Here is a 26,520-nt window from a genome sequence, read left to right as displayed (position 1 = left end):
TGTTACGATGTCGGATATTGTTACGATGTCGGATATTGTTACGATGTCGGATATTGTTACGATGTCGGATATTGTTACGATGTCGGATATTATTACGATGTCTGATATTGTTATAATGTTGTATATTATTGCGATACACGGTATATTATAACGGTGGTCGTAATTCTTACGACGATCATAAATCCCACAGCCAGCGCAGCAATTTCATGCCAACAGATTGTCAGTCTCCTGAGCTGCAGAACATAAATCTGCTCCTGGAAGTGAGAAGTGCAGTCTGCTGTCAGCAACTAGAGTCTGCTGTCAGCAACGAGAGTCAGCTGTCAGCAACGAGAGTCAGCTGTCAGCAACGAGAGTCTGCTGCCAGCAACGAGAGTCTGCTGTCAGCAACGAGAGTCTGCTGTCAGCAACGAGAGTCTGCTGTCAGCAACGAGAGTCTGCTGTCAGCAACGAGAGTCTGGGGAATGGGGAATCCTGCACAGTCTCCGCATCGTTTTGTTGCAATATTCGCTACTCTGAAAGTCTCACCTTTAAAGTTGGGAGCAAGTCCGGTTATCATCTTCCAACTGTACATTATGATAAACCTCTCCTCCTCTCCAGTATGCAGGTGAGTACAGTATGCAGTTGTTTCAACCTTCTCCAGTAGTCCAGCTCCAGCTCCCTCATACCGATTATCCTGGGCGTGCGGGTTCGTTGGACTGCCTGCAGTTTCTGCACCGCGACCGCCTTGAGAGTCGCCCAAAGCTGACAGCAGTATTCCTGAATAGGGAGCACGCGGGCGCTGAAGACTGTGATCATTGGCTTCGCTTATCTCGTTCGGAATCACCACCAGATCCACTTCATCCATTGTTTGCCCTGAACACTTATTTCCTCAATGTGGTCATCGAACGTGGTTTCGGTACTGATCATCAACACTCCGAGATCTCGAACAAGTTGCGCCTCCTCAATTTCTGTGCCGTCCGATGCCAAGTGCGATGCAGCATCCCGGTCTCTGTGCCAATTCTGTATCTCATTACCTCGAAATTCTCGCAATTTAATTGCATGTTATTAACCAGGACCCAGTCGTAGATTGCCGATAGGTCATAATGCAACCTCTCGCCGTTTAGGTCTTCTGTGACCCTCAGCAGTACTCATGTATCGTCCGCAAATGATGATGAAGATGAGTGGGTAAGCTCAAAGTCAATGTCGGCGATTTGGATGAAAAAGAGATCGGTCCAAGCTCCGAACCCAGTACGTGCATGGCACTTTGCTTTTCACCTTCGCTTTTCTCAATTTCGAGTTGCCAATTGCGACAGCTTTAACTCTGTCAATTAAATATCAGGCTAACTCTAATGATAACTCTAATCCACTATTGGCTAATATACGATTTGATAATCATTCTTTCTTGTGAGAAACCCTTAATGTTAAACCGTGCATGAACCAATAAAGTTGGTCAGGTAGTAATAGCATTGCAGCAGCTCAGGTAGCAATATCATTGCAGCACTTCAGGTGTAGCACTATTAATAACCAATGATAGACTAACACTGGCAATGTGAAAACTAGCTCCAGTCAGAACCATTTATTAAAAGAAATACATTAAAAAATGCATAAATTTAAAAACATTCAGCATGAATACAATCATTATCGTTGTCAAGCTTATCGTTGTAATCATCGTAATCATTATCGTTGTCAATTCACTTAAATCAAAACATATATACCTGACCGTGTACTACGATAGAGATTATTGCCAATATATCGTCAGGTATACCGATGTTATTTATTAGCTTTTTGCCGCAACACTGCATAGTTTTAACGCGCTCATAATATCCAGTTACCATTGATTTTCCAATTAATGTTTCCGCAATCTCTCATAAAATGCTCATAAATTAATATATAGCTTTTAACGAGCATATGAGGTGGCTCTCTTGTCTCCATGGTGAGCACGCAAGAGCGCTTTTTTGTGAGCATGCATGAGCACTTCTTTGTGAGCCCGCATGAGTGCTTCTTCGTGAGCACGCATGAGCACTTCTTCGTGAGCACGCATGAGTGTTTCTTCGTGAGCACGCATGAGTGTTTCTTCGTGAGCACGCATGAGCGTTTTTCGTGAGCACGCATGAGCGCTTCTCCGTGAGCACGCATGAGCGCTTCTTCGTGAGCACGCATGAGCGCTTCTTCGTGAGCACGCATGAGCGCTTCTTCGTGAGCACGCATGAGCGCTTCTCCGTGAGCACGCATGAGCGCTTCTCCGTGAGCACGCATGAGCGCTTCTCCGTGAGCACGCATGAGCGCTTCTTCGCGAGCACGCATGAGCGCTTCTTCGTGAGCACGCATGAGCGCTTCTTCGTGAGCGCGCATGAGCGCTTCTTCGTGAGGACGCATGAGCGCTTCTCCGTGAGCACGCATGAGCGCTTCTCCGTGGGCACGCATGAGCGCTTCTCCGTGAGCACGCATGAGCGCTTCTTCGCAAACGCGCATGAGCGCTAGTTTGTGAGCACGCATGAGCACGAGTGACAGAAGTGCTCATTCATGTTGATGAAAATTTGCATTTTAGATGAGCAGCCGATATTGCCTCCACGCCTGGCTTATAGGGACTGCCTCTAGAGCAACCCTATAGGAGTGATGCCTCGACAACGTAAAGTACTGCCTCCATGCCTGGCTTATGGGAGCCGCACTATTAATATATTAATAATTCATTAATATATTAATAATTTATTAATATAACATACGAGGTTACATTTATGACTTAATGGACGAACTATCATTTTACTTGATTTTTCAATCTTAAACGCAATAAAATATTGGATTGCCGATGGGTGCACCGTCGAATTAGCGTGCTAATGCGGATATAATTTGTAATAATGAACTAAAACCTAAAATTTTCTGAGGGTCCGGGCGAAAAAATGCAATCGCAGTTGCAGGCATGCATCGCTGAGTCCTTATAGCATCGTCCTCTGCAATTGGCGTATTGGCTGGCATTCGGCAATGCGTGCAAAGGAGATTTGCTGAGGTAGGTGATATGGGAAGATATCGGAAGATATTGGGTGGTATCGGGTGATATTCAAGAAAAAAGCCTTACGCTTCATCGTCTTCGCCAAGGAGCAAGTTTTTCTCAAGACGCGAACAACGATTCGTCCGGTCGATTGTACATCACGACATCCGTTACGCGCGTCATAACCCATGCACAATAGTAATTCTCCATGACAATTGCTGCTAAATAATAACCCATGCACAATAGTAATTCTCCATGACAATTGCTGCCAAATAACAACCCATGCACAATAGCAATTCTCCATGACAATTGCTGCCAAATCATAACCCATGCACAATAGTAATTCTCCATGACAATTGCTGCCAAATAACAACCCATGCACAATAGCAATTCTCCATGACAATTGCTGCCAAATCATAACCCATGCACAATAGTAATTCTCCATGACAATTGCTGCCAAATAACAACCCATGCACAATAGCAATTCTCCATGACAATTGCTGCCAAATCATAACCCATGCACAATAGTAATTATCGTTCTCCGAATTCTAACGGCCGTTCTCCGAGAAGCTGTGGCTGCTAGCAAGAATTACGAATTTATAAAAAAAAATTTTAAGTTACTGATATTTCCGATGTCGTTATGATGATGGCATGGCGCCTGCAATTACGGGGTGTAGTTTTAAACCCGGAAACTGTGATAATGCTTCCAATATTGTAATATTTGACCGTATCTCTATAGGTTAATTTACAATAAGTCTTGAGACTGTTAATTGCCAAGCGGATGTAACAATAAAGCAACAAGAACAAATTTTGCCGATCAATCATCTATTCATTGACTAAAGATTAATATTTCATAAATCAAAAATTAATCTCCTTTTATTCATATTACAATGTATAAAAATTATAGCGATAAAGAATGAGACGTGCGTTTGCGTATATAGGGTGCAAGCAAATTTTTTATTCACTAAAGCTCAATATGAGCCCTTGAGAAACTCTAGGGTAAACCAAGATTAAAAGGCGTAAATTCATGCGTAAAACGTAGCTAAGAAGAGCGTCCTGAAGGGCGCAAGAAAGGAGCGGGTAATTCGAAGCATAAGTAATCGTTCAGCCCTCATTTATTATGGAACCTAATGAGGCCAACGTTAATTGAGCCTCACGAGACTGATGGCCTCTTAAAGCCCCTCTCGACAATGGAGGGCCTCACGCCTTGGCAAGGCTTGAAACAAATTGAGTTTGGAAGCGCGTCGATAGCGCCTAGACACCTTAAAGTGCCACCAGAAAAAGACGCTGAGAAGTTGAGTGTCAGATTCGAGTGGCCGACATTGTCGCGGCGTCGGGGGGAACGAGTCAATACGCCAGCCCAACACGGCGCGTTCATTGGCCCTCGCCGACCCAGAGATCGTCGTGCCATTGGTTCGGCGTTCAAGGCCTCCGAGGGGATCCGAGACCAGTGCCATTGATCATCCAATGAGGCTAACAAATCAGAGGGTAAGCCCCGCCTTTTGATGTGCCACGGAATGAGGGTAACAAATCAGAGGGTAAGCTCCTCCCTCTGAGACCAATAACGCTTGAAGGTATGCCTTGGTAACCTGGGTTTTGACCGATCAAATATCAGCTCAAGGATTGCAGCGTCGGGATTGGTTGCGGTGTTGAGGATCCAGGGGTCACCCAAGACAGAGATGGTCAAACCGCAAGTGTGACCACCGCTGTGGCCCGGCCACCTGACCTTCTGTACCTTCAGCAGCACCGAGTGCCGCCGTCAGGAGAGTCGTGTCCTCTGCATCTCCATACGCGGATGTAAGCCGGAGTCTGGAACCGGCAGTGGGCATAACTTCTGCATAAACATTCGTTCAAAGTTACAAGTACTAACGATCGAAGTTTTGACGTTAGCGTCAAGATTCGTTTTGTCGAGTTTCAAACATCTAATTTTAGGAAAATTATCGACAAATCGGAAATGAGGAACCTTGTTGGAAATTTTTGATCAGTAATTTTAAAGAGTGTTGGCACGGGAAGACCTTAAGCTTAAAGTTTACTCACCACGAGTTGTTTTCCTACTCACTCGTGAAGAAAGAAAATGGACAAACAATAATTGTGTCATCTAGTCCTCCGATGGTGAGTAATAAACTAGTTATTTTTATTTTGAACTGCAATATGGATTTTGAGAAATACGCAACACGAATACGATACTCACGGAACAGGACTTGCAGGTAATGACTTCTTTACACTTGCAAATGCTGATGCAAAATAGATCCTCGATTTAACGGACGTTGTGACGAATATTACAGAATAAGTATAGTATAATGTATCAGCTATGATTAGGCCCTTTGACCTACCGATTAATTCGCAACATCGCAGAATATTCACAGCTAGCTGTGGATCTCAAACATACAACTCTCTGTTCTAAGTCTAAGTTTTCTGTGCTTATACTGCCCGGCCGATTTGCTGATTTTGTCCAGAACTTATTTTGTCGCAGGTCGCTGGGTATGAACCCACAATTCACAACTCCAATCATGGTATTTTGAACGCAACCACTGGGCCACCCGTCCCAGTTGAATGCTATAATTTTATACATAGAAATATGTAATAATACCAATTGTCGAAAGTTACACGAGAAAATTTTTTAAATCTCCGAATTCGTGTGCAGAGAATGACATAATTAAGGAAAATATTGGCCAATTTCAACTTTACCCGTTAGGGGGAGCATCAAGGACGAGATTTTGTGAGGGGAGCTGACAGCACGAGGCTCTACTTTTGTTGATCCCAGATAACATATGTAGGCCTAAGTGTCGTATTCAGTAATTAATGCAGTGAGAGGTATGAATGTGTTATGCCACTCTCTTGCAGGAACATAACTGTCAACATAAAATATACGTCAAATATTGAGTGTAGCAACATATAAGGACTTTTGTACGCAACAGAGAACATTTTGAAGCTGTCGTATACGTGGCGGCAACCATCAGTGCAAGTCATTTTGCGCTCACTAGAACGTATACTTTTTGTGTGAGAAGTAGGCTTGTGAAAGTATTGCTCCGGTTACTCATGCATATGGCAGGCAGCAGAGGGTTAGAGGGTTAATTATCCATGGTAGCAACGGTGCTCGCAGATATGGCTGCAAATATTTCAAACGTGTGTTTTCAGATTCAATTTTATTAGTCTCAATCTAAGAGATTTTATAGCTTAGATATAATTTTTAGGTACAAGTACGAGCTCAGTTCGAAAATCATTTTAAAATAGGATTGCATCATAAATTTTCGGATGGAATCGCAGTTTACATGCTAATATGCTATCACAAAAGATTGAAAATTTGTACTTCAATTACCGAGCAACTTCGAGCATGCAATGAAACAAAATAACGTTAACCTTACCATGTGACGAACATGGTATGTGACGAACTAGTATGTGACGAACATATTAGTATGTGACGTACATATAGTATGTGCGTGTTGAGAGTGTGTGACGAGTGCAGTCAACATGAGAGGTCAGGCCGTCTCGGCTGCTGGAATATTTCATGATGAGCTCGATCATGTATAGCGGTCAACTCGTGTTAGTCACGGGACTGTGGAGTCATATTTACACTCGCCTTAACTTATATACGCAGTCAACTCATGTTAGCTACGGGACTGCGGTGTCGTATTTACAATAGCTTTAACTTATATATACGCAATCAACTCGTGTTAGTCACGGGACTGTGGAGTCGTATTTACAATAGCTTTAACTTATACGCAATCAACTCATGTTAGCTACGGGACTGCGGTGTCGTATTTACAATAGCTTTAACTTATACGCAATCAACTCATGTTATTCACGGGACTGTGGAGTCGTATTTACAATATCTTTAACTTATACGCAATCAACTCATGTTATTCACGGGACTGTGGAGTCGTATTTACAATATCTTTAACTTATACGCAATCAACTCATGTTAGTCACGGGACTGTGGAGTCGTATTTACAATCGCATTAATTTATACGCGGTCAACTAATTATATACATATATATAGTCACGCGACTGTGGAGTCATATATGCGCTCACCTTATCTTATACGCGTTCAACCAATGTTAGTCACGGGACTGCAGAGCCATGCATATAATCGCTTTAACTATACGCGGTCAACTAATTATAGTCGCAAGATTGAAGAATCATATATATGTACATGCAACCGCCTCAACTTATACGCGGTCAACTAATTTTACGTAGTTACTAAAATGTCGACAGCCTCTTTGAGTTCAAAAACTGGGGTTAGATATTTTTTTATTTTAGTCCATTCCTGCTTTAACACACGTGGCTATTTGATGGTTGAACTTTAACGATTCAAACACGAAAAAATTGAGAATTTCTAAATCATGTAGTAGTAGTAACTAAAAATAATCTGGCACAAAGTGAAAGCGAAGAACTGAGTCGAGGTTTTGACGCCTCTTGTTATACATATCTTTAGTAATTAAAGGAATCCATGCAGCTCAGAAATCTACGGCAGTCTGTACGGCATTCTGCACGGCATTATGTACGTTATAATGTATGGAATTATGCTAGATATTATGTGCGGCATTATGTACGGTATTATGTGTGGAATTATGCTAGATATTATGTGCGGTATTTTGTACGACATTATATTTATTATGTACGGTATGAGGATCATGTATTAGGGTTCCTTGTCTTGTAAGCTGGTGATGTGCTCAGGGATGAAGGCTTCTTCTTTGTTTTGGCTGCGAGTCACAATATAATATGCAGACCATTGATTGTGAGCGACCACGCTCTCAAATGAAGACCAAGCCACAATTACGGATAATATCGGTAATTTTTTTCGGTAATTGTGCTTTAATATATAACACGTGCTTCTTGACAAATGGCGGTTAATGAAGGACATTCCTGAAAATATTCAGCGCAAAAAAGAACATTCTTGACGCTGAATTATACCATGTAAATTAAATGCACGTTGAAGTAGATCAGAACTAACAGGGTGGAAGATTTGATTCATATACGTATATAAATCTTTTGACTGTTCATTTTAAATGAAATTGGGAGTAAATAACTCATTTAAAGGCTTATACGAACGCCAAATCTCAAAACGTGCTTATAAAAATATGAAATCAAATTTATCTAAATAGATTGAATAGATTTCAGAACTTCAAAAATATCATGAAAATATGACGAAAATTTGTGCAATATGGATAAGCTAGAATGTATTTTTTGTCCGCGGGGCATCGCTTCGTGTGACCTGCAGCTACTGTTGGGCGATTATAAATTGCGATTACGTTGATTCAAAGAAGCAGAACTAATGTTATATACAAAGCGTGACTTCTTTAGAAATTTTGTGATATGCTCTAATAGATAATTTATATAGAGTGGAGGCGTTTGACTGTACAATGTAAATTCAAACGTTCTTTCGTTCTTCCTGCATTTCTATAAATGTTTTAATAATGTAAAGTTTACATTATTAACAACATTCAGCCATGCACCATTAAGGTATTAATGGTCCACATGGACGTGTAAAGCTCAAACTACATAATGAAAAGGAAAAGTAGACAGCGTTTCTTTTTATCGCTGCGTTATCTTTTCGCAATTGGTTCTAAAGATTGAACCGAAAACCAATTCACTTGCATAGATCGATATCAAGACAGCTCAGTCTAACGGCACCAAGGAATGCAAATTTTAGGAAATTGGCTTGATTTACTAATTATAACTGCAATGGTTCACCTGGAAAAGCATTCACCGTAGGCCGAGTTGAGGTTAGGCTAAATCTGACTGAGCTTGAAACGATTCCATCACCTGCCGTCGATCGCGACGCTGCTCTGCGACTATAGACGCCCGGCCTTGTCACTACCTCACGGGCGGTTTACAGGTGGCCAATGAATGGCCATGTATCGGCCGTCTTTGATCCCACTCTAGTTTTCAATGAGCGCAGATCTCAACGTCTGATCACTTGAACAAAGGGCCGGAAGTGAGCATTCGTTAACCTCGGCCAAATTAGAGCGACTTTTTGTAGGCGTCCGCAGTCCAGTGAAGCCTGCGTATCCTGGGCGCACGTGGCCGTGCCAGAGACGCACGTGCCTGCAGGAAGCGCGTGCACGTGCGCGGTCAGACAACACGTGGCGCAGGCGGAGGAACGTCCTGTTCGTCGTGTACGTTATTCGTATGCCCTCCCTTAATCAAGTACGTTGTTTAGGTGCCTTATTTTAAATAAATATCAAGCTTAGGTACATAGTTCTAACTAATTACGTTGCTTAAAAGCCTTATTTTAGTCAAATGCATTGTTTGGGGACTTGACTCGTACGCGGTTGAGGATAATTCTTTACCTCTCGCCATTGATCGGTTGTATATCAGTCATTATTTAACTTAGGCCTAAGATAACGCAAGCTGAACCCGATGACAGCAGCGGGCCCACTTAGAGAGCTACGGCGTGCCCGATGCCGAGCTCTCGATGCCGAGATTGCGTGCCGATGACAGCAGCGGGCCCACGGGGAGAGCAAAGGGCAGAGATTGCGTGCCCGATGACAGCAGCGGGCCCACCGGGAGAGCAAAGGGCAGAGATTGCGTGCCCGATGACATGTGCCCGATGACAGCAACGGGCCCACGGGGAGGGCAAAGGGCAGAGATTGCGTGCCCGATGACAGCAGCGGGCCCACGGAGAGAGCAAAGGGCAGAGATTGTGTGCCCGATGACAGCAGCGGGCCCACGGGGAGGGTAAAGGGCAGAGATTGTGTGCCCGATGACAACAGCGGGCCCATGGTGAGGGCACATGGTGAGCAGCAGGTCAATAAGGACCGGTATGGGTCAATAGACAGGTGAGAGCTGCCGTGCTATAGCTTATTGTTCTGTGCTGGCAATTACACCCCACCTGCACCCTCTTCCGTTCCCACGCGCGACGGTGGGCACACTCGTATAATTTGGGCATGGATGCCCTCTGGAAAAATTTTTTAATGCCATTAGATATAAAATTATGCCCAGAATTTTTTAGTATGGCCTAATTTTTCCAGGGAGAGAGAGTCTTGAGCTCTTGTAAGTATATAGTATTAGATTTTTTGCATATATCTGAATAATTTTGCAACAATTTATTTAAAATTTATAAGTATGCTTCAGATTTCGATGACATGTATTTAATTTTTTATTCCGCCATTAGAAGTTGTGAGTGTGCCTGTAAGCTTGTGAGAATGTGAGAAATTTGTGAGTATTGTGATAATATTTTCAGCTTCAATCCATGTAAGCCCTAAATTTCATGACGAATACCGCGTCCTTTATGTGAAACTGCTCCTAGATTTTGTAAAATGGCTGTACCTAAATTTTTTAGTATTCTCTGAGATTTAGCGAAATTACTCCCATATTCTATTTTAAGTTCGGCTCTATGAAAACAAAGTCAACCTTGTTAGAATAACATACAATTTTACGAAATTCACCTACATTTTTTTAATTTTACGTTTTTTTTTAACAAACTCAAATTTTTAGAGGATGCCCTTGGATTTTGCGAAAATTGTCATTTCTTTTTATCTCATAAAATGATACAATTTGCTCTGAAATTGCCTTAGGCTTTTTTAAATAAATTCAGATTGAGTGAAACAATTTCGTGATTTTTGAGAATGTGCCGAAATTTAGTTATATATCCATTGTATTCTTTCTACATTTCTACCTAAAACCAGTCGCAATTAGTCGATATATTGACTGTCCTTTGATTACGCAAATAAAATTTTGAATATACTAAGAATATCGACGTACCAATCTTTATTAATCCATAATTATGTAGTTTACGACCTACAGTGGCTGGAAATGTTCGATACTTTGCAGAAGTTTTTTTTAATCTTATTGTTTTAACTTATATTCTTGAAATAAAAAGCTCACATTTCCGTAAAAGGCCTATATAGGACTTGAAAGGGAGTTCCGTGTATAGAATGTGGGTTTGAACAGGAGTTTGTCCAGCTACAGTTCTTAGTATAACTAAGTATAACTGTAAGTATAACTGTAGTCCAGCTACAGTTCTTAGTATAACTAAGTATAACTGTAAGTATAACTGTAGTCCAGCTACAGTTCTTCAGTTTCGAAACTATTGGCAGTATTCGGGATGACGGGATGCGTAATAACGTGATTCCCAAATTTCAAATATTTTCAGTCCCGGCCAAGGGCAGGCTAATCTGCTAACAGTTAATTAATTTAACTGCATGCACGAGTTTCTTCATTATATTCAAAGTGCCAAGCACGAGAATATTTTCTTTTTGTGGTCATAATGTTAGGTAAAATTATTTTCTTATTTTAAATCAGTGCGTACAAAAATCCGGCAGCGCTTGAATGAATGCAGTAAATTGAAGCCAACATTTTAAGTTTTGAGCGAGCGGTTTGCAAACGTATATCCTGCTCAGAATTATTATGACTCTATTACATGATCTACAAGATAAAGCCATATTCTGTAGTGCATAAACTTCTTGCATTATACATAAGCTTATAACTCGTCTAGCACACTTCTAGAACAATATTATACAGCCTGCTAACCTTGCTTAAGTTTGTATACCAATTCTTTCAAATTTGGTTCCAAATAAGCCAAAATCTTCGAATTATCTATTGTTTCTATTCCTTTTTACTCCATCAAACTACTGAAAGTTCATTTGTAACATCACTCACGGATATAATTTATGGCTATTCATTCTATTCAAGGCGGCCACTTTTTTATCTAAAACTTCCAAACGAATTTCTAGAAGCATCTAAAATCATCGCAATTCTGGGACGAACCTCAGTAGTTCCGAGACTATATTGATCCTAATGGATAAGCTTCGCTGCTAAAGTGTCTGCATATTGTCGAGTGATGGAGGGCAGATGAGGGGCATAATGGAGTTAATGGCCTGCAAACAAGGTCCTGGAACTGACGGCCTCGCACTTCCAGCAGCGCGGGACTCCTTTTAAACTGGAGCTCGACAAACACTGCGGTTGCCGAGTGTGCTCAGCTGCCCGCCGTACGTTTACCATTGGTGTGAGGGCCGACGCCTCGGCAAGCTGTTTATATTTACTCAGCAACGAGGGAAGTGAGGGTCTGGATCACCACTGAGTGTAGTTACAGGTGACGTCATGCCTTGTATTCGACGTGGGGAATATTGTGCAGGAATATTGTATTCCATATGAGGAATATTCTGCAAGAATATTGTATTCGACGTGAGGAATGTTCACTATAGTGAGCGCTGTCTCCACACAGCACAGGGGTTCAGTGAGCGCTGTCTCCACACTACACAAGGGTTCAGTGAGCGCTGTCTCCACACTACACAAGGGTTCAGTGAGCGCTGTCTCCACACAACACAAGGGTTCAGTGAGCGCTGTCTCCACACAACACAAGGGTTCAGTGAGCGCTGTCTCCATTGTAAACATAATTTAACCCATAATCGCATCAGTCAATGACAATACACACCCCATTGTACAGCAGGGAACAACTAGCAATCATGAGCTTCATGTTATACGTAAAGTAAACGCGGAAAACAACAGATAATAATTTACATAAACTTTATTATGTAACTGTACTCTGACAAAAAACAATAAATGACTGTGTTCCTAATATCATACATCTGTTATTGTGCGTGGAGACAATAATAAGTGATCACGGTGACAATATTGTGGCCGTCAGTGCTGGGTATCAAGGAGCACTCGAGAGCACAGAGCAGGTGCCGTTTGTTCTCACGCGATTAGCTGATCAGGACACACGCGCCGACGTGATGCTCAGAACCTACAGCGGTCATCGTAAGAACTGCGGTCAACTTAGAGACGATCATAAAATTTCTTTCAATGACCAAGATTTGTTAAAATGTTCGAATCAAAGTTGCGTATATGTTCAGAACCTAGAGTGGTCATCGTAAGAAATGTGATCAACTTAGAGACGATCATAAAGTTTAATTCAATGACCAAGATTGTTCAGAACCTAGAGCGGTCAACGTAAGAAATGTGATCAACTTAGAGACGATCATAACATTTCTTTCAATGGCCAAGATTTGTTAAAATGTTCGAATCAAAGTTGCGTATATGTTCAGAACCTAGAGCGGTCAACGTAAGAAATGTGATCAACTTAGAGACGATCATAAAATTTAATTCAATGACAAATTTTTTTTTCAATGTTCAAATCAGGGATGATGATTAGATGATTGACTGGCTGACGCTTCATATAGTGAAGTATTTTGAATGTTCGGCTGCTGAATATCAAATGTTGGACTGCTATATAGAGTGCCGTAGATATGAACGCTTACTGCTTGTGTTTCAGAGGAGAATTGCGATATAGTAAATGCATTGCCAAGAACTGTTCTAAAATGCACAATATGTCTGATAATTATCAGAGCAATTTAAAAGAAACGTGAATCCGAGTTCCCGATTAAAGCGGAATTCATGTTGCTTATCCTAACCCTCATCATCATACATACATCGGGCGCATGGATCAACATATAAGCTGTATATTGCTGACTGACTTGTACAAGTAACAATATGATAGGCTTGTATTGGCCACGAGCGCCTTGAAAAGCTCGGCCAATAAATGGCTTAAATTGTGACGGAGAATTGCATGACTTGCATACACAGCAGAGTATGTCATGTAATGTCCCAGCGCGAAGAGTATGAAAGATATTCACAATCTGTAGGAAAATAATCGAATGACATTTTTATGCAGATATTGAAATAAATAATTATTGGTTTAACGGAGAGCTGCTGGGGATGAAAAATGGTTTAGAGGCCATGTCACGTCTGAAGGAATAAGGACGATGATGTACGTGCTGGTGTTGCATGTACTTTTAGGAGTAAATAGAATCGCTATAAGAACTTTGAAGACGTTCGGCGTTAGGATTGAAGAGACGAAAAAACGTAAATTTATTTCCAAATATAAAATTTGATTCGCTAATATTAATATCACTCTGGTGTTTGAATCGCATACCCACTAAAAATGTAGAAGAAACCAAATCCATCTATATAGATAGTTGTCAAATCTTTTTAGAAAACGTTTCGAAAACGTTCCTCAAAGCTTGAGTAAAATTGATGGTGCGGCGCAAATTTGTATGTATATGCCACTGCTGCAATTTCCATTGATCATAATATTGCTTAAGAAATCTGATACAAGTTTTCGTTTCTTCCTTATCCGTGTATGTAGAGTTAAACTAAAAAACATAGATTTTGTTACAAGGTTACAAAAGTAATGCCGAAATTAGAGTGTCTTTGAGTAGAACAAAATGAGATCGGGGTCAAAATATCACGCGCTAACTCACTAGGTGATCAGATATAAACTTATTAGAGTAATTAGAACTCAATAAGTGATCAGTATAGTCTTATTAGACGGCCGCGCCTGAAGAGGCTTGGGAGCGTCAGGTCTCTAGCAGCTGTTGGCCCTTTGCTCTTGACTGCTCACAGATAACGTCAAGTCTTGCCGATCTTCCTACTCGTCTGTCTATTATCACCAGTTACGGTGGGCGCGTGCCGAGGTGTTCACACATTAATTGAGTGTTGATTCTACAGAAATAATATATTACTTCATACCTGTAGGATCTTCTAACTTGGCTGTTGTGTGCGGTGAGTTTTACACAATTTTTCTCTTAAGCCGGCCTCTACCGTTGTATGTCACTCTCCGGGAACATAACTTCCAACTTAAATTGTACGTAAACTATTGATAGGCTTAATACAAAAAACGGTAAACAGATTGAACTTTTATTGTGGAACTTGATCCCATAGACGACTGGTCCCGCAAGCTTGAGGAATCAAGACGCATTCACAGAAATTAGGAAGGAACCAAGTCTCAAAAAATAACGCTTGCTTGCTGGTTCATACAGGCTCGCCGACGTTACACAGACGAACAAGCCCAGCCCAACATAACTGTGGAATCGAGAAATAACCTTCAAATATATAATTAAGTAAAACCGTATTATTAGTTCAATGTTTCAACAAGTTTTAATAAATTCGCACATGGAAGCAATAAATTTTACCAACCCAGAATATCCAGAAGGATCTTTAAATTCTAAGCCAGGTGCAGATGACGGTTCCAAAAAAGATCGCAAATACGTATCCCACCAGACTCGCAGTTATTCTATTGAACAAAAAAAAAGGTATTGCTGTAAAATGAATGGTAACAATAATATAAACTCAGTACTAGCCTGAATGTATGTCGCACTATTTCAGAATAGCATCAGCCCGCACCAACCTTAAAATCTTTTGCCAGCAAGCGGATCTAGCTGTAATTTTAAGAGGCAATTTGAGAGGCCAAGTTAAGGGAAATAATGAAAGTAGAAGAAAGAGAGGGCAGACTCCAAAATTAACAAGTAAGTTAAGTTAAGAAAGCATCAAGCTTTCCCAATAGGTTAGGAACAAGTATTAAATTTATTAGAGTAAAAGCCGAAGCTCAAAGTTAAAGGTGGTCGAGCCACAAGAAAAGGCCAAGCCCAAATTTAGCACTGGAGTCTGCCCTTTCCTAACCAAAGAAAGCGCGAACATGCATTATTAAAGTAAATAAATAAAACGAAAAAACAAAGAGTGATCACTCAAAATAATAAATAGCATTTAAGAAGGAATGGCCTTATACACTCCTAACGGAGCAACATTAATGTGATGTTTACACCACCAAGTCTTACAGCCAACCAAACTATTTACAAATAGATACCCAACAATAGGTATGAAGAAAAAGAACAAATTTATATCCTAAGGAATGTGGAAATTTCTAACACTATTGAGTGTAGCAACCTGAGGACGTTGTACGCAACAAAGAACATCTTAAAGTCGTCGTACGTGGCGGCAACCATCAGTGCAAGTAATTTTGCACTCGCTAAAACTTGTACATTTTGGGAAGTAGGCTTGTGACGATATTGCTGCGGTGACTCGATCATGTCAGGCGGCAAAGGGTTATGGGTCATGTTCTCAATACAGTATTTCTCGCCAATTTGAAAGAGTTATTAGTTACCTCAGGTTGCAGGTCGGACAAGAAAGTCATATTAATTAGGAATATTTTCATAGATAGTAGAGCAGGGTTAAGCTGGTGTGCTGAGCTGAGCTGACTAAGCCGCAGAGCTGATCTAAATTAAGCTGACGCGCTGAATTGAGCTGACAGTGCCGCAAAACAGAGCTGACTGTGCTGCAGAGCTGACTGTGCTGCCGAGCAGAGCTGACTTGCTGCAGATCGCTGACTGTGCTGCAGAGCTGACTGCTGCAGAGCTGACTGTGCCGCAGAGCTGATGCAGCTGATGAACTGAACTGAGCTGACACTGCCGCGGAGCAGACCTAAGCTAAACTGACGCGCTGAACTGAGGTGACTGAGCCGCAGAGCTGACCTAAGCTTAGCTGGCTCGCTGAACTAAGCTGACTGTGCCTTAGAGCTGATATAAGCTGACACATTAAATAGAGCTGCCTGTGCATCAGATGGAGCGCGGTGAGAGCTGCCGTGTGTGCGGAGACAAGGCGTCGGGGAAGCACTACGGCGTGCCGTCCTGCGACGGCTGCCGGGGCTTCTTCAAGCGATCCATACGACGACACCGCAACAAGTTAGTCTTTATCTCATTACATTATGTAGTCTTTACCTCATTGCATTACATAGTCTTTACCTTATTACTCTTTACATTACCTCATTACATTAAATAGTCTTTACCTCATTACATTACATGGTCTTTACCTCATTACATTACATAGTCTTTACCTCATTACATTACATAGTCTTTACCTCATTACATTAAATAGTCTTTACCTCATTACATTACATAGTCTTTACCTCATTACATTATATAGTCTTTACATTATTACTCTTTACATTAACTCATTACATTACATAGTCTTTACCTTATTACATTATATAGTCTTTACCTCATTACATTACATAGTCTTTACCTTATTACATTAAATAGTCTTTACCTCATTAATCTTTATATTACCTCATTAACTTAAATGCTTTTCATTTTGCAATTAAGTAGACGCACTCTTTTTCGTCATTAAGGGAAACATACAATTTGTTTAAATTAAGTAGAACATTTATTTTATGAAATTAAAAGACCTATTCTTCAACGGAATCTAGTAAACGTATTCATTTTGTAATTAAGTACACGCTTTAAATTTGGTCTTTAAGAAAACTATTATTGGTATCGTTGATTGTGGTTTGAGTGAAAAATGTTTTACGGCTATTTAGCGATGACTTCTCAACATTATCAAACTCCTAATCAAGGTTACATTAAAATACTCTAATGATAATATCATCGCGAGTGATAATAAAGACGGTGACGCTTCACGTTGTAAACTATGAACAAATTTCACTGTAGTTGACCCTGACGGTCTTAAATAAGTTTCCTAATGATAATAATGACGTCAATGCTGCTCATAAAACGTATGGTCGTCAGTATTAATTTAATTAAACGTATTAATACGTCTGCTTGTGAACATCAGGACGCTGGACTACGTGTGTAAGGAGGACGGCAGCTGCGTGGTGGATGTGACGCGCAGGAACCAGTGCCAGGCTTGCCGCTTCCGCAAGTGTTTGCAGGTCAACATGAAGAAAGATGGTTCGTAAATTTAAATTAATTATATTAGTTAAACGATGAATAACATGCTATATATAATGTGTTGTAAGATTTACATGATATTTATGATGTAATATGAGTGTATTAAAATAATGGTATGTCTTCATACAAATGATGAGCGTTTTCCTGCCTGAGGCAGGTAGTGGTGCGCGTGAGGCAGGCAGTGGTGCGCGTGAGGCAGGCAGTGGTGCGCGTGAGGCAGGCAGTGGTACGCGTGAGGCAGGCAGTGATGCGCGTGATGCAGGCAGTGATGCGCGTGAGGCTGGCAGAGGTGCGCGTGAGGCAGGCAGAGGTGCGCGTGAGGCTGGCAGAGGTGCGCGTGAGGCAGGCAGTTGGTGCGCGTGAGGCAGGCAGTGGCGCGCGTGACGCAGGCAGCTGGTGCGCGTGAGGCAGGCAGTGGTGCGCGTGAGGCAGGCAGTGGTGCGCGTGAGGCAGGCAGTGGTGCGCTTAAGGACGCGTTCGTCGTAAGTGCTTGCCGCTGTCGCTCGTGTTTGCCGGGCGCTGAGCCGTGTTTGCTGGCGCCTTCTCTCGCTCCCCGCAGCCGAAAAAATCCTGGAATTGATTTCTTCTCACATTCAAACGGTATTTAATTTTGAAATATTCTCGTCGGAATTATAGATCATAAAACATTCGTTGAGTCTTGCTTAAGTTGTCTGAATCTTGAATAGCATTGGTAAAATGGTAGCAAATTCATCAATCGCTGGAAAATCTTCACAACTATGAGGAATGGGTTGAGATTGCTTATAACGAAGACCAGATTCAACCTTGTAATGCAAATTTTGTGCCAATAAATACGCATTAAAATCATAATCACAGTCACGTTTCATCGGCGTGGAGAACACATCGGCTCCCTGGTCCTCGCAGCTTCATTTCTCAGCTGTGGGGCGACAGTTGGATTAGTGCAGCATTGATGATGTCATCCGTTGTGACCGTTGATGCATTGATGATGTCATCCTCTGATGCATTGATGATGTCATCCGTTGATGCATTGATGATGTTATCCTCTGACAAAACGTACGTGTTTTGCATGATGATGATTCGGTCGATCATGCACGGTTAGCATCACTATTTTTATCATCTACATTGTGATGAAGATGCCAGCGCATATTTCCACGTTAATCTGCCATCATCATCAGTGTCATGTCTCTGGATATCACGAAAGGTATACTATTATGGGATAATTTATTACAATTATAAATTATACGCCTTACAATTCAAGAAATTATGCCATAATTATGGTATAATTTCAATTTATTTGGCGAATTTCCTAGCTAAATACATTCTTTTGATATTATTATCAGCATATTTAGATTGCCCTCCAGGAAAAAGTTTTTCATAGCACATCAACACTTGCGTACATATGCAAGGGAATCCATTTCTTGTAACGCCTACTATTTAGCGCTTCAACCACCTTCGAAACTGAACGTCGAATCTAGTTTAAAATCTGATTATACGGTCGATATTAGTTCATTACTTTCACATTGCTTCAGTAATGAAGGATGTCAATTACAATAACAGACAACTTACCTCCTAACTGCTCCAGTTATGATGAATGTCAATTACAATAACAGACAACTTGCCTCCTAACTGCTCCAGTTATGATGAATGCCAATTACAACATCAGACAACTTACCTCCTAATTGTTCCAGTTATGATGAATGCCAATTACAACATCAGACAACTTACCTCCTAATTGTTCCAGTTATGATGAATGCCAATTACAACATCAGACAACTTGCCTCCTAATTGTTCCAGTTATGATGAATGCCAATTACAACATCAGACAACTTGCCTCCTAACTACTCCTGTTATTTCCCGTAGAGAAAGCGCTGCTTGACAGTGACTTGCATTTTGAGGTGCCACAATTGCGGCTTAAGAGGGGCTCATCAAAGGGTTGTGCGTGCACTAATAGCCCCCTGCACTTGACAACAAGGATTACGCTAACATTTTAAATTAATAGTTCCGATCGAAGTGACCGTTGTTGATGCCATCAGTGCATGGGCTAACTTGATAGAAATCATCGGCGTCTTATATGTGCGTATATTGAACGGGCAACAGTCGAATGACAGTAACGAAACTATGTAAACTTGCTCTGAAATTAGTAAATAATCAATAGATATAGATCAATTAAATTAACCAAGCGACCGTGGAGATTGGCTGATCCACAAGATAAAACAGCTCCTTCGAAGTGAACGTCGCTATATATAACATTGTGAAATTTTGTAATTATTCCAGCTCACTTATTTTCACAAAGTACGAGAGTTTTTACTAGGCGTAAAATTTAATGTTCAATTTCAGATGACTGACATCAAAAATGAAAGCCTCGATAATATTTCCTCTAAAATTTAACGAAAGTAAAAAGAATTTATGCAGCTTTGGTTGCTAATGAATATTTTTGTTTTAAATTGAGGTTAATTTGTGCTGAGCAGCGGTGCAGCACGAGCGAGCTCCTCGGTCGTGCCAGAAGCGGGCCATCTTCGGCTCGGACTTGTCACCCGTTACGGGATTCCCTTCATCTGTGGGTATCATGACCTCCCATGGCATGACCCTGCCCCCACTACCCCACTATTACCCTACTTTCTTTCCACCTTCCCCTTTCAAACCACCGTCTTTGCATCCTTTCCTAACAACTCCTCCACCCATCGCACCACTGACTCTTACGCTGAGTCAAAACTCAGCTTTCAAGCCCAACTCCAGCGCTGCAAACTGCTTTTCCAGCTTCCCAAGTATTAACAGCATAAATAACCTTATAAACAGCACTAGTGTAGCTCAAGCAAACGGAAATAACGGTCTAAACCTTAATAACTTCACACCCCTCGACATAAGTCAAGCAGGGAATTTTAATTTCACAAGTAGAGCTTCCTCCATCACGACTTCCTGTTCTTCCGTTCCTTATTGCACCGCATCGGGTCTCGCTTCATCAATAGCTTTGTCGGCTGCCTCTTGCATCCAGCTCACTCCCCCAGCCGATACCAAGACGGCTTCGATCGATGATAAGACCACGTCGCAGGAGCAGCCCACGTCCCTGATGGGCGGGAGCTCGTGCCTAAAATCGACCGGTGGACGCCATTGTGACGTCACTAAGCTCCCTGATTTATGTCGTCCACATTGCAGCCGCCTCGGCGCACGCGTCGGCTTGACGCTCCCCACTCTCAACGCCACCGATGCATCGACCAATCACAGCTCGGCGTTCAGCCCCCTCGCGCGGGGGTCGCCGGGTGCTGGTGAGGGTGAAGTGAGCAGTTCTTTGGCCAGCAAAAGGCCCTTGCCGATGACTGCAGAATCGCCGACGTCCACCTCGAGTGAATCTTGTTTGGCCGTGTCTCTGCCATCTTCGCCGACATCGAAGCCGCAGCAAGAACTTCTCAGAGCCGAGCAAAACCTTAGAACTTTGGAGCCAAAAACAAGAAACGGACACCCTGCGACGAAAGAAAAAGTCTTTGACGTGAGAGGTGAGTTGTTGCCGGCATTGACAGTGATTATTTTGTGATTAGTGGAATTTTGAGTTAACTCACTGTTAATTTGTTTTAAGAAAACACCTAACAACAAATGCATTTTTTACATGCTCGTAATGAATTTCAGGTGCAGCTTTGAATTAAATTGTCGGGTTAATAAATGGTGCATTGTTTTGTAAATGTGCAAATGAAAATTATTTTTTTGCAGAAAATTGTTAAATTCTTGTTATTACAATAATGGTAACAACAGTAATCGAAATTAATGGTAACAGCTATCCAATAAAGTCGATTATTTGAACTTTATTTTACAGAGAATGTAAAAACGGTACCAAACTTAATATCTGCTCTACCATCACCAACATCGCTCTCGTCCTGTTCTCCTGCCGGCCACCTTGCTTCACCATCCACTCCATCTTCCCCATTGTCCTTATCCTCTTCTCCTACCTCATCCTCCAGTCCCCGACCTACGAGCTCCCCAACCAACTTTTGTGTTAATTTATCCTCAACCCGCGCTCTGTCGCCACCGCCGTCCCCTCATGCAAACAAGCGCGTCAAGTACTCGATCGGAAGCATAATTTTTGGCTCAAAAGCCCCGTCCGACGAGAAAGTCGTTCCAAAAAATAGTGAGGAGCTTCAGAATGCATTGTCTTCTAGTCGTGGAGATGGAGCTGGAACCAAAGAAAAGATTTCCGTCAGAAACACGACCGAGGTGGCATCTACCGAAGCGGATTTGAACAACAGCCGCGATAAGAGATTAAATATTTTTGATTTCGGGAAAAAAGAGCCCGATTCTTCGACGACTGATACAGAATCTCATATTGGTAATAATTTAATTTTAGACGACGAAAAAAAGTTCAGTTTTTCGTTCTCATCGGTGACTTTAACTCCAACGACTTCTGCCAAAAATTTGTTGAACTTGCAAGAATCGTCAGATGATTTCTATTCTCAGAACGCTTCAGCTCCCATTGCGTGTCCATCTTTGTTAATAAAAACCGTTTCGCCCATTGAAGTCAAGCCTTCTAAATGGCTTCCACCGTCAACAGCTTCTTGCGTTATTGCAAACTTTTCCAAGTCCTTGAATGTTGGTCTTCCGAGATTATCAAGTCAATATAACGAAGGATCGTTAAATTCTGACGACAATCGTCGCAGTCATAATTGCTCTCCTACGATGATCAGCAGAGAGACGTTGGCCTCAAAATGTGACGAAGCAACGCTGGGCAACTCATCGTCCGCTGAAAGCGACCAAGATCTTACGAAGAAAAGGACCTATGAAAGCTGCTCGGCTGAGAGCTCAGCTCCGTGCTCCGTCATGCAGGAGAATGTCTACGAAACTGCAGCGAAGCTTCTCTTCTTTGGAGTCAAGTGGGCGCGATCTATACCGTCTTTTACTCAGGTGAGAATATTGGCCAGTAAAATATGATAACATGCTATAGAAATAAGATAACTAATCCAAATCATGCTAATTTCTTTTTGAAGGTTACAAGTTATTTATTTGGTAGCAAAAATCCTGAATTCTGGAGAATCAGTTTAATCAAACTGTTCGTGAATACAAATAAATGTGATCCGCGCGTTGAATTTCTGAAGCTATAGTGACATTTATTTTTTAATGGCTCCATGAATTGATCACCAAATGAGCTTTTAACTGACGGATGATTTGGTGATATTTATTTCAGCTGAGTCTAAAGGACCAAGCTCTGCTGCTGGAGGAGTCCTGGAGCGCCATGTTCCTCATAGGAGCTGCACAAAGCGGCTTGCCAGTGCAGGAGGCACTGCAGTTGGCAGGTGCGCTTAAACTGTGACGAAAATGAAAACTTTACTTGTCTGCTTGTTTATGGTATATCTAATGCTTCGTTTGCTCATGGAGAACATAATTTTCCTGCTTGCGTATAGTGCACACAACTTCTCGTTCATTACCCATCACTGATCAAGCATTTCGAGTACAGGTTTTCTGCTAACGATCATCTTGTATAAGCCATGTGGTGTATTCCAGATGTGGCGCAAATCCGATAAGGTGTAAAAATCTTCAATGTCTGCTCATACTTAGACAAATTTATTTCTATTTGTTGCATGCAAATTTCCAACTTACACACGCTGCAAGCAAAATGTTTTCTTACAAGCATCGTAAACAACATTTCCGTCTTCGCATAGTGTACATAATTTTCCTATACCCACCTTTGCTATTACAACTTTTTATTGATTTTTACTAATTGTGTAAACAATTCATCAATTCCATGTAGTGCAAGCAATTTTCCAAATACTAGTGCTGCATCCTACCTTCTGATACGTCATATAGTAAATTTCTGTCTTATTTATTAATCATACTTTTGGTATAGAGATAATACATCAATGCTTTGACTATACTGTGAGTGTTCTCAAATTTCTAATCACTCATATTACGAGCAATTTATATTTGTAGAGCCACTAAAATTAAAGCGCATGGTTTCTTCTGTATTATACGCATGAACATACGGTACCATGTAGAACCTCTAATGTCTACTTAAGACTGTTGGTTTATAGAGGGACATCGCTCTTCCAAAATAGTGTATAGCATAACAAAAGTTGTGAAATTTATAGAGGTATGCCGAAGCTTTAAATGCTATTCTTGACACGTGTGAATATAATACATATCCGTATCATATGCATATATACCCATACTTGTTCATCACCTTCTTCACCTGTTCTCCCACCAGGAGAGGATGCACGGGGAGCCAGGGAGTACCGCCTCCTGCTGGAGGTGTGGCAGCGCTTCAAACTCCTGCAGGTCGACCCCACAGAGTACGCGTGTCTCAGAGCTATCGTTCTCTTCAGACCGGGTGCGCATTATCTCATTTGTTATCTCCATCATTGTTCTTAGCAGTTACTAGTATTTCTAGGACAGTTATTATATTTATACTTTATTTACAGTAATAATATGTACAAATGCTGTACCTGATCTACTTAATTTATACAATACTTTCAGGCTAGTCGGGCACTGCCCGTAATATTTTCTGAGATATGAATACTGTTATCCCGAAACCCTATATATTGATTCCTGTTATCCTCCATACCGTTGCTAATTTTGGAAACTATTTTAATTAGAGATACTCCTTCAAATCCACATTTGATCCGGGATTCCCCCCTTAATTGTATTTCCGCTGAGAATTTTGAGCGAAATTTGAATCTTATTATTTTCCGAACAAAATTTTCAGCTCCAAAATATCTTGTGCCGCAGTCGCGACAATAATGTGAATAACCATATCATACGTTCATCAATGTTAGTTAATAAATAATTGTGGCGATTCCAATTTCCATTTCGTTATAATTCTTTAACGGATTAATTATCTACTCGCTATTTTTCGCCTTAATTGGTGTCTATGATGACAGAGTGCGGCGAGCTGGAGGACACCGGCAGCGTCGAAGTTCTTCAAGACCAGTCGCAAATGATGTTGCAGGAGGTGAGTCTGCACATGGTTGAACTAGTATAAGCTAGGTTGATAAACGAGAAGCTCAGCTTTGCGGATGTAGTTGTCGTTCGCCTGTGCCGTCACTGAGTTCAGAAACTCACATTATTCGTTTAGATTTTTTATCAACCGTGTACCAGCATCTGTCTTATTTGAACAGAAAATTTAGTGGTCTTGCTTGGATATACTTCCATAGATTTTTTGTTCCTTCATTTGAATTATTTGTCAACAAATTTCGGCTGCTGAATTTTTCCGTTAAAGCATCCTCTAATTTATTAATCACCATATCTTATCACGCAGTACGAGAAAGGGCGCCTGGGCGACAGCGCTGGTCAAGGCCGCTCCGGAAAGCTGTTGTTGCTGCTTGCGTCAGTAGCTCGAGTCACGCCGACTTCACTCCAGCGAATTTTCTTTGCCCAGGCGGTGGGCAACACCCCCATAGAGAGGGTCTTGAGTGACCTGTTCCGCAGTTCCGTGTGATTCAAGCCATCATCTCAGCCAAACGGAGAAAGTCCTGAGCTAAACCTCTTCCACAGCTCCGTGTGATTCAAGCTATCATCTCAGCAAACGGAGAAAGTCCTGAGCTAAACCTCTTCCACAGCTCCGTGTGATTCAAGCTATCATCTCAGCCGAACGAAGAAGTCCTGAGCTAAACCTCTTCCGCAGTTCCGTGTGATTCAAGCCATCATCTCACCCGAACGAAGAAAGTCCTGAGCTAAACTTCTTCCACAGCTCCATGTGATTCATGACTGGTTCTCTCCAAATCTTATAATGAACCTGCTCAACAGCTACGTGTTATTGAGGTCCACGTGAACTCGAGAAATTCGTTAGAAGCTCTCCAAAAGTTTCGTCGATTTCACAAAAGTGTCTCTGTTTTAATTCTTGGTAGCAATTCACGATTCATACAGGACCAAGATTGATAATAGCCTTATACGTGATTGATTCTGATCAAGTCAGTCGTCAAAGAAATAAATAGGATTCTTCAGTACTGCTTCACATGATATTGATGGATGAATTTACGTTTGAAAAGTTATTAAGCATTAGAAATGAACGAAATTTCAATTAATTCTCATCCATCTTTGTATAAATATGAGTTTCCGTGAAATCGCTATGAGTACAGTGAAGATTAGTTCACCATATGAGAGGTATTCTTGGTGCACGACTATGCTGTGCATTAGTTGTTTGAAGGTGCAATGGCGTACATCAATTGTATGCAAATAGTTATTTGAGTTAATTGCTCATCCGCTTATTCTTCGAAAAATGCCGGCCATCCAATATATGATTATTAATAAACGCACAATAACGTTATAGCTACGCTATATTACAATTGTCAACGTGAAACGAAAAGTAATGTTGGGGAATATTTTTATTGGCTTATGTGGTGCTGGCATACGCAATGTATTCAATTGCGAGAAAATTTATAGGGTAACATATGGGGTGGCGAGCCTGCTGCGGGTCATGGGCCCATAGCGGGTTTCTCGCAAAGTATTGCAGATATTGGTCCGTGTTCTCTACCGCCGGTCTACAGTTTCACTGGGATGAAGTGTACGGATTTACGTTTTGCTAAGTGTTTGCGTTATTAAGTTATTTGTGAATAACTGTTTTAGTCCAGATAAAAATTTTTTTGCTGCTAAATAAAATTTTTTGCGATTACTGTAGATGAAGCTGTTGAAATTACTGTGAATTATATTTTCAAAGTAATATTTATAGGGATAATTTTGAGATCAAGTTTAGACTATTAGCTTTTAAAATAAAGTGTTGACACGATCTCAATTGAAATGATACTTAGTGAGGCAACGGGCCCACGCGTGTCACGGGGCAAAGCGCCCATGGTGAAGTCGTGTGTTATACATCATTAGATTTGTCTCAATGACCTTTTCAAACTATGACTAGCTTTTTGAATTACAAATTACACTTCATATTGCATGATTTTTTTATTTGCCGCCTCAAGGCAGCAGGTTTAGTTTCTAAATAGGCGTATTTATGACCCCTTATCGAGTTATTGACTCTTGCCTTGCCAAAAATTTATTTCAGTCAACACCAATGAGCCAAAAGTTGATGAGTTTTTATGGTGTTGGCTGAAATCACGATTAGGTACGAATTCTCTGCACATAATATCTGGATTATGGACGAAACTGGAACGAAGTTTTTTTTTCTGATCAACTAAAATATAT

The 26,520-nt window shown here is 41.2% G+C and overlaps 2 protein-coding genes and 1 long non-coding RNA gene across 3 annotated transcripts; 1 reads left to right on the top strand and 2 right to left on the bottom strand.

Annotated features, from left to right (window-relative positions):
- Window positions 1–1,371: 1,371 nt before the first annotated feature.
- Window positions 1,372–2,475, bottom strand: LOC108683010 (testis-specific H1 histone-like). The gene is made up of 2 exons (XM_018172284.1): window positions 1,882–2,475; window positions 1,372–1,380 (listed from the first exon to the last, which is right to left on the bottom strand). Exons 1-2 carry the CDS (start codon window positions 2,473–2,475, stop codon window positions 1,372–1,374), a joined length of 603 nt encoding a protein of 200 aa, XP_018027773.1.
- A 12,119-nt stretch (window positions 2,476–14,594) lies between these two features.
- Window positions 14,595–15,612, bottom strand: LOC108683015. Its single transcript, XR_007157169.1, has 2 exons — window positions 14,888–15,612; window positions 14,595–14,773 (listed from the first exon to the last, which is right to left on the bottom strand). It is a non-coding gene; the product is annotated as an uncharacterized LOC108683015 (long non-coding RNA).
- A 694-nt stretch (window positions 15,613–16,306) lies between these two features.
- On the top strand, window positions 16,307–24,883 carry LOC125179182 (mucin-5AC-like). Its single transcript, XM_047884569.1, has 8 exons — window positions 16,307–16,428; window positions 17,318–17,433; window positions 19,881–20,903; window positions 21,218–22,299; window positions 22,580–22,688; window positions 23,597–23,719; window positions 24,270–24,340; window positions 24,647–24,883. The coding sequence occupies exons 1-8, from the start codon at window positions 16,307–16,309 to the stop codon at window positions 24,824–24,826; spliced, it is 2,826 nt and encodes a 941-aa protein (XP_047740525.1). The 3' UTR covers window positions 24,827–24,883.
- Window positions 24,884–26,520: the final 1,637 nt, after the last annotated feature.

The sequence above is a fragment of the Hyalella azteca genome, unplaced genomic scaffold (genome assembly GCF_000764305.2).
Source record: "Hyalella azteca isolate HAZT.00-mixed unplaced genomic scaffold, Hazt_2.0.2 contig15624, whole genome shotgun sequence".
Classification (NCBI taxonomy): domain Eukaryota; kingdom Metazoa; phylum Arthropoda; class Malacostraca; order Amphipoda; family Hyalellidae; genus Hyalella; species Hyalella azteca.
The sequence above is the reverse complement of the archived record's forward strand: the minus strand, read 5'-3'. Positions and strand labels throughout refer to the sequence as shown.

Coding starts and splice junctions, on each gene's coding strand:
- LOC108683010 (XM_018172284.1), bottom strand. CDS start 2,475: ATGCGTGCTCACAAACTAGCGCTCATGCGCGTTTGCGAAGAAGCGCTC.
- LOC125179182 (XM_047884569.1), top strand. CDS start 16,307: ATGGAGCGCGGTGAGAGCTGCCGTGTGTGCGGAGACAAGGCGTCGGGG. Junction 16,429..17,317: donor ATACGACGACACCGCAACAA/GTTAGTCTTTAT, acceptor TGTGAACATCAG/GACGCTGGACTACGTGTGTA. Junction 17,434..19,880: donor GGTCAACATGAAGAAAGATG/GTTCGTAAATTT, acceptor TGTGCTGAGCAG/CGGTGCAGCACGAGCGAGCT.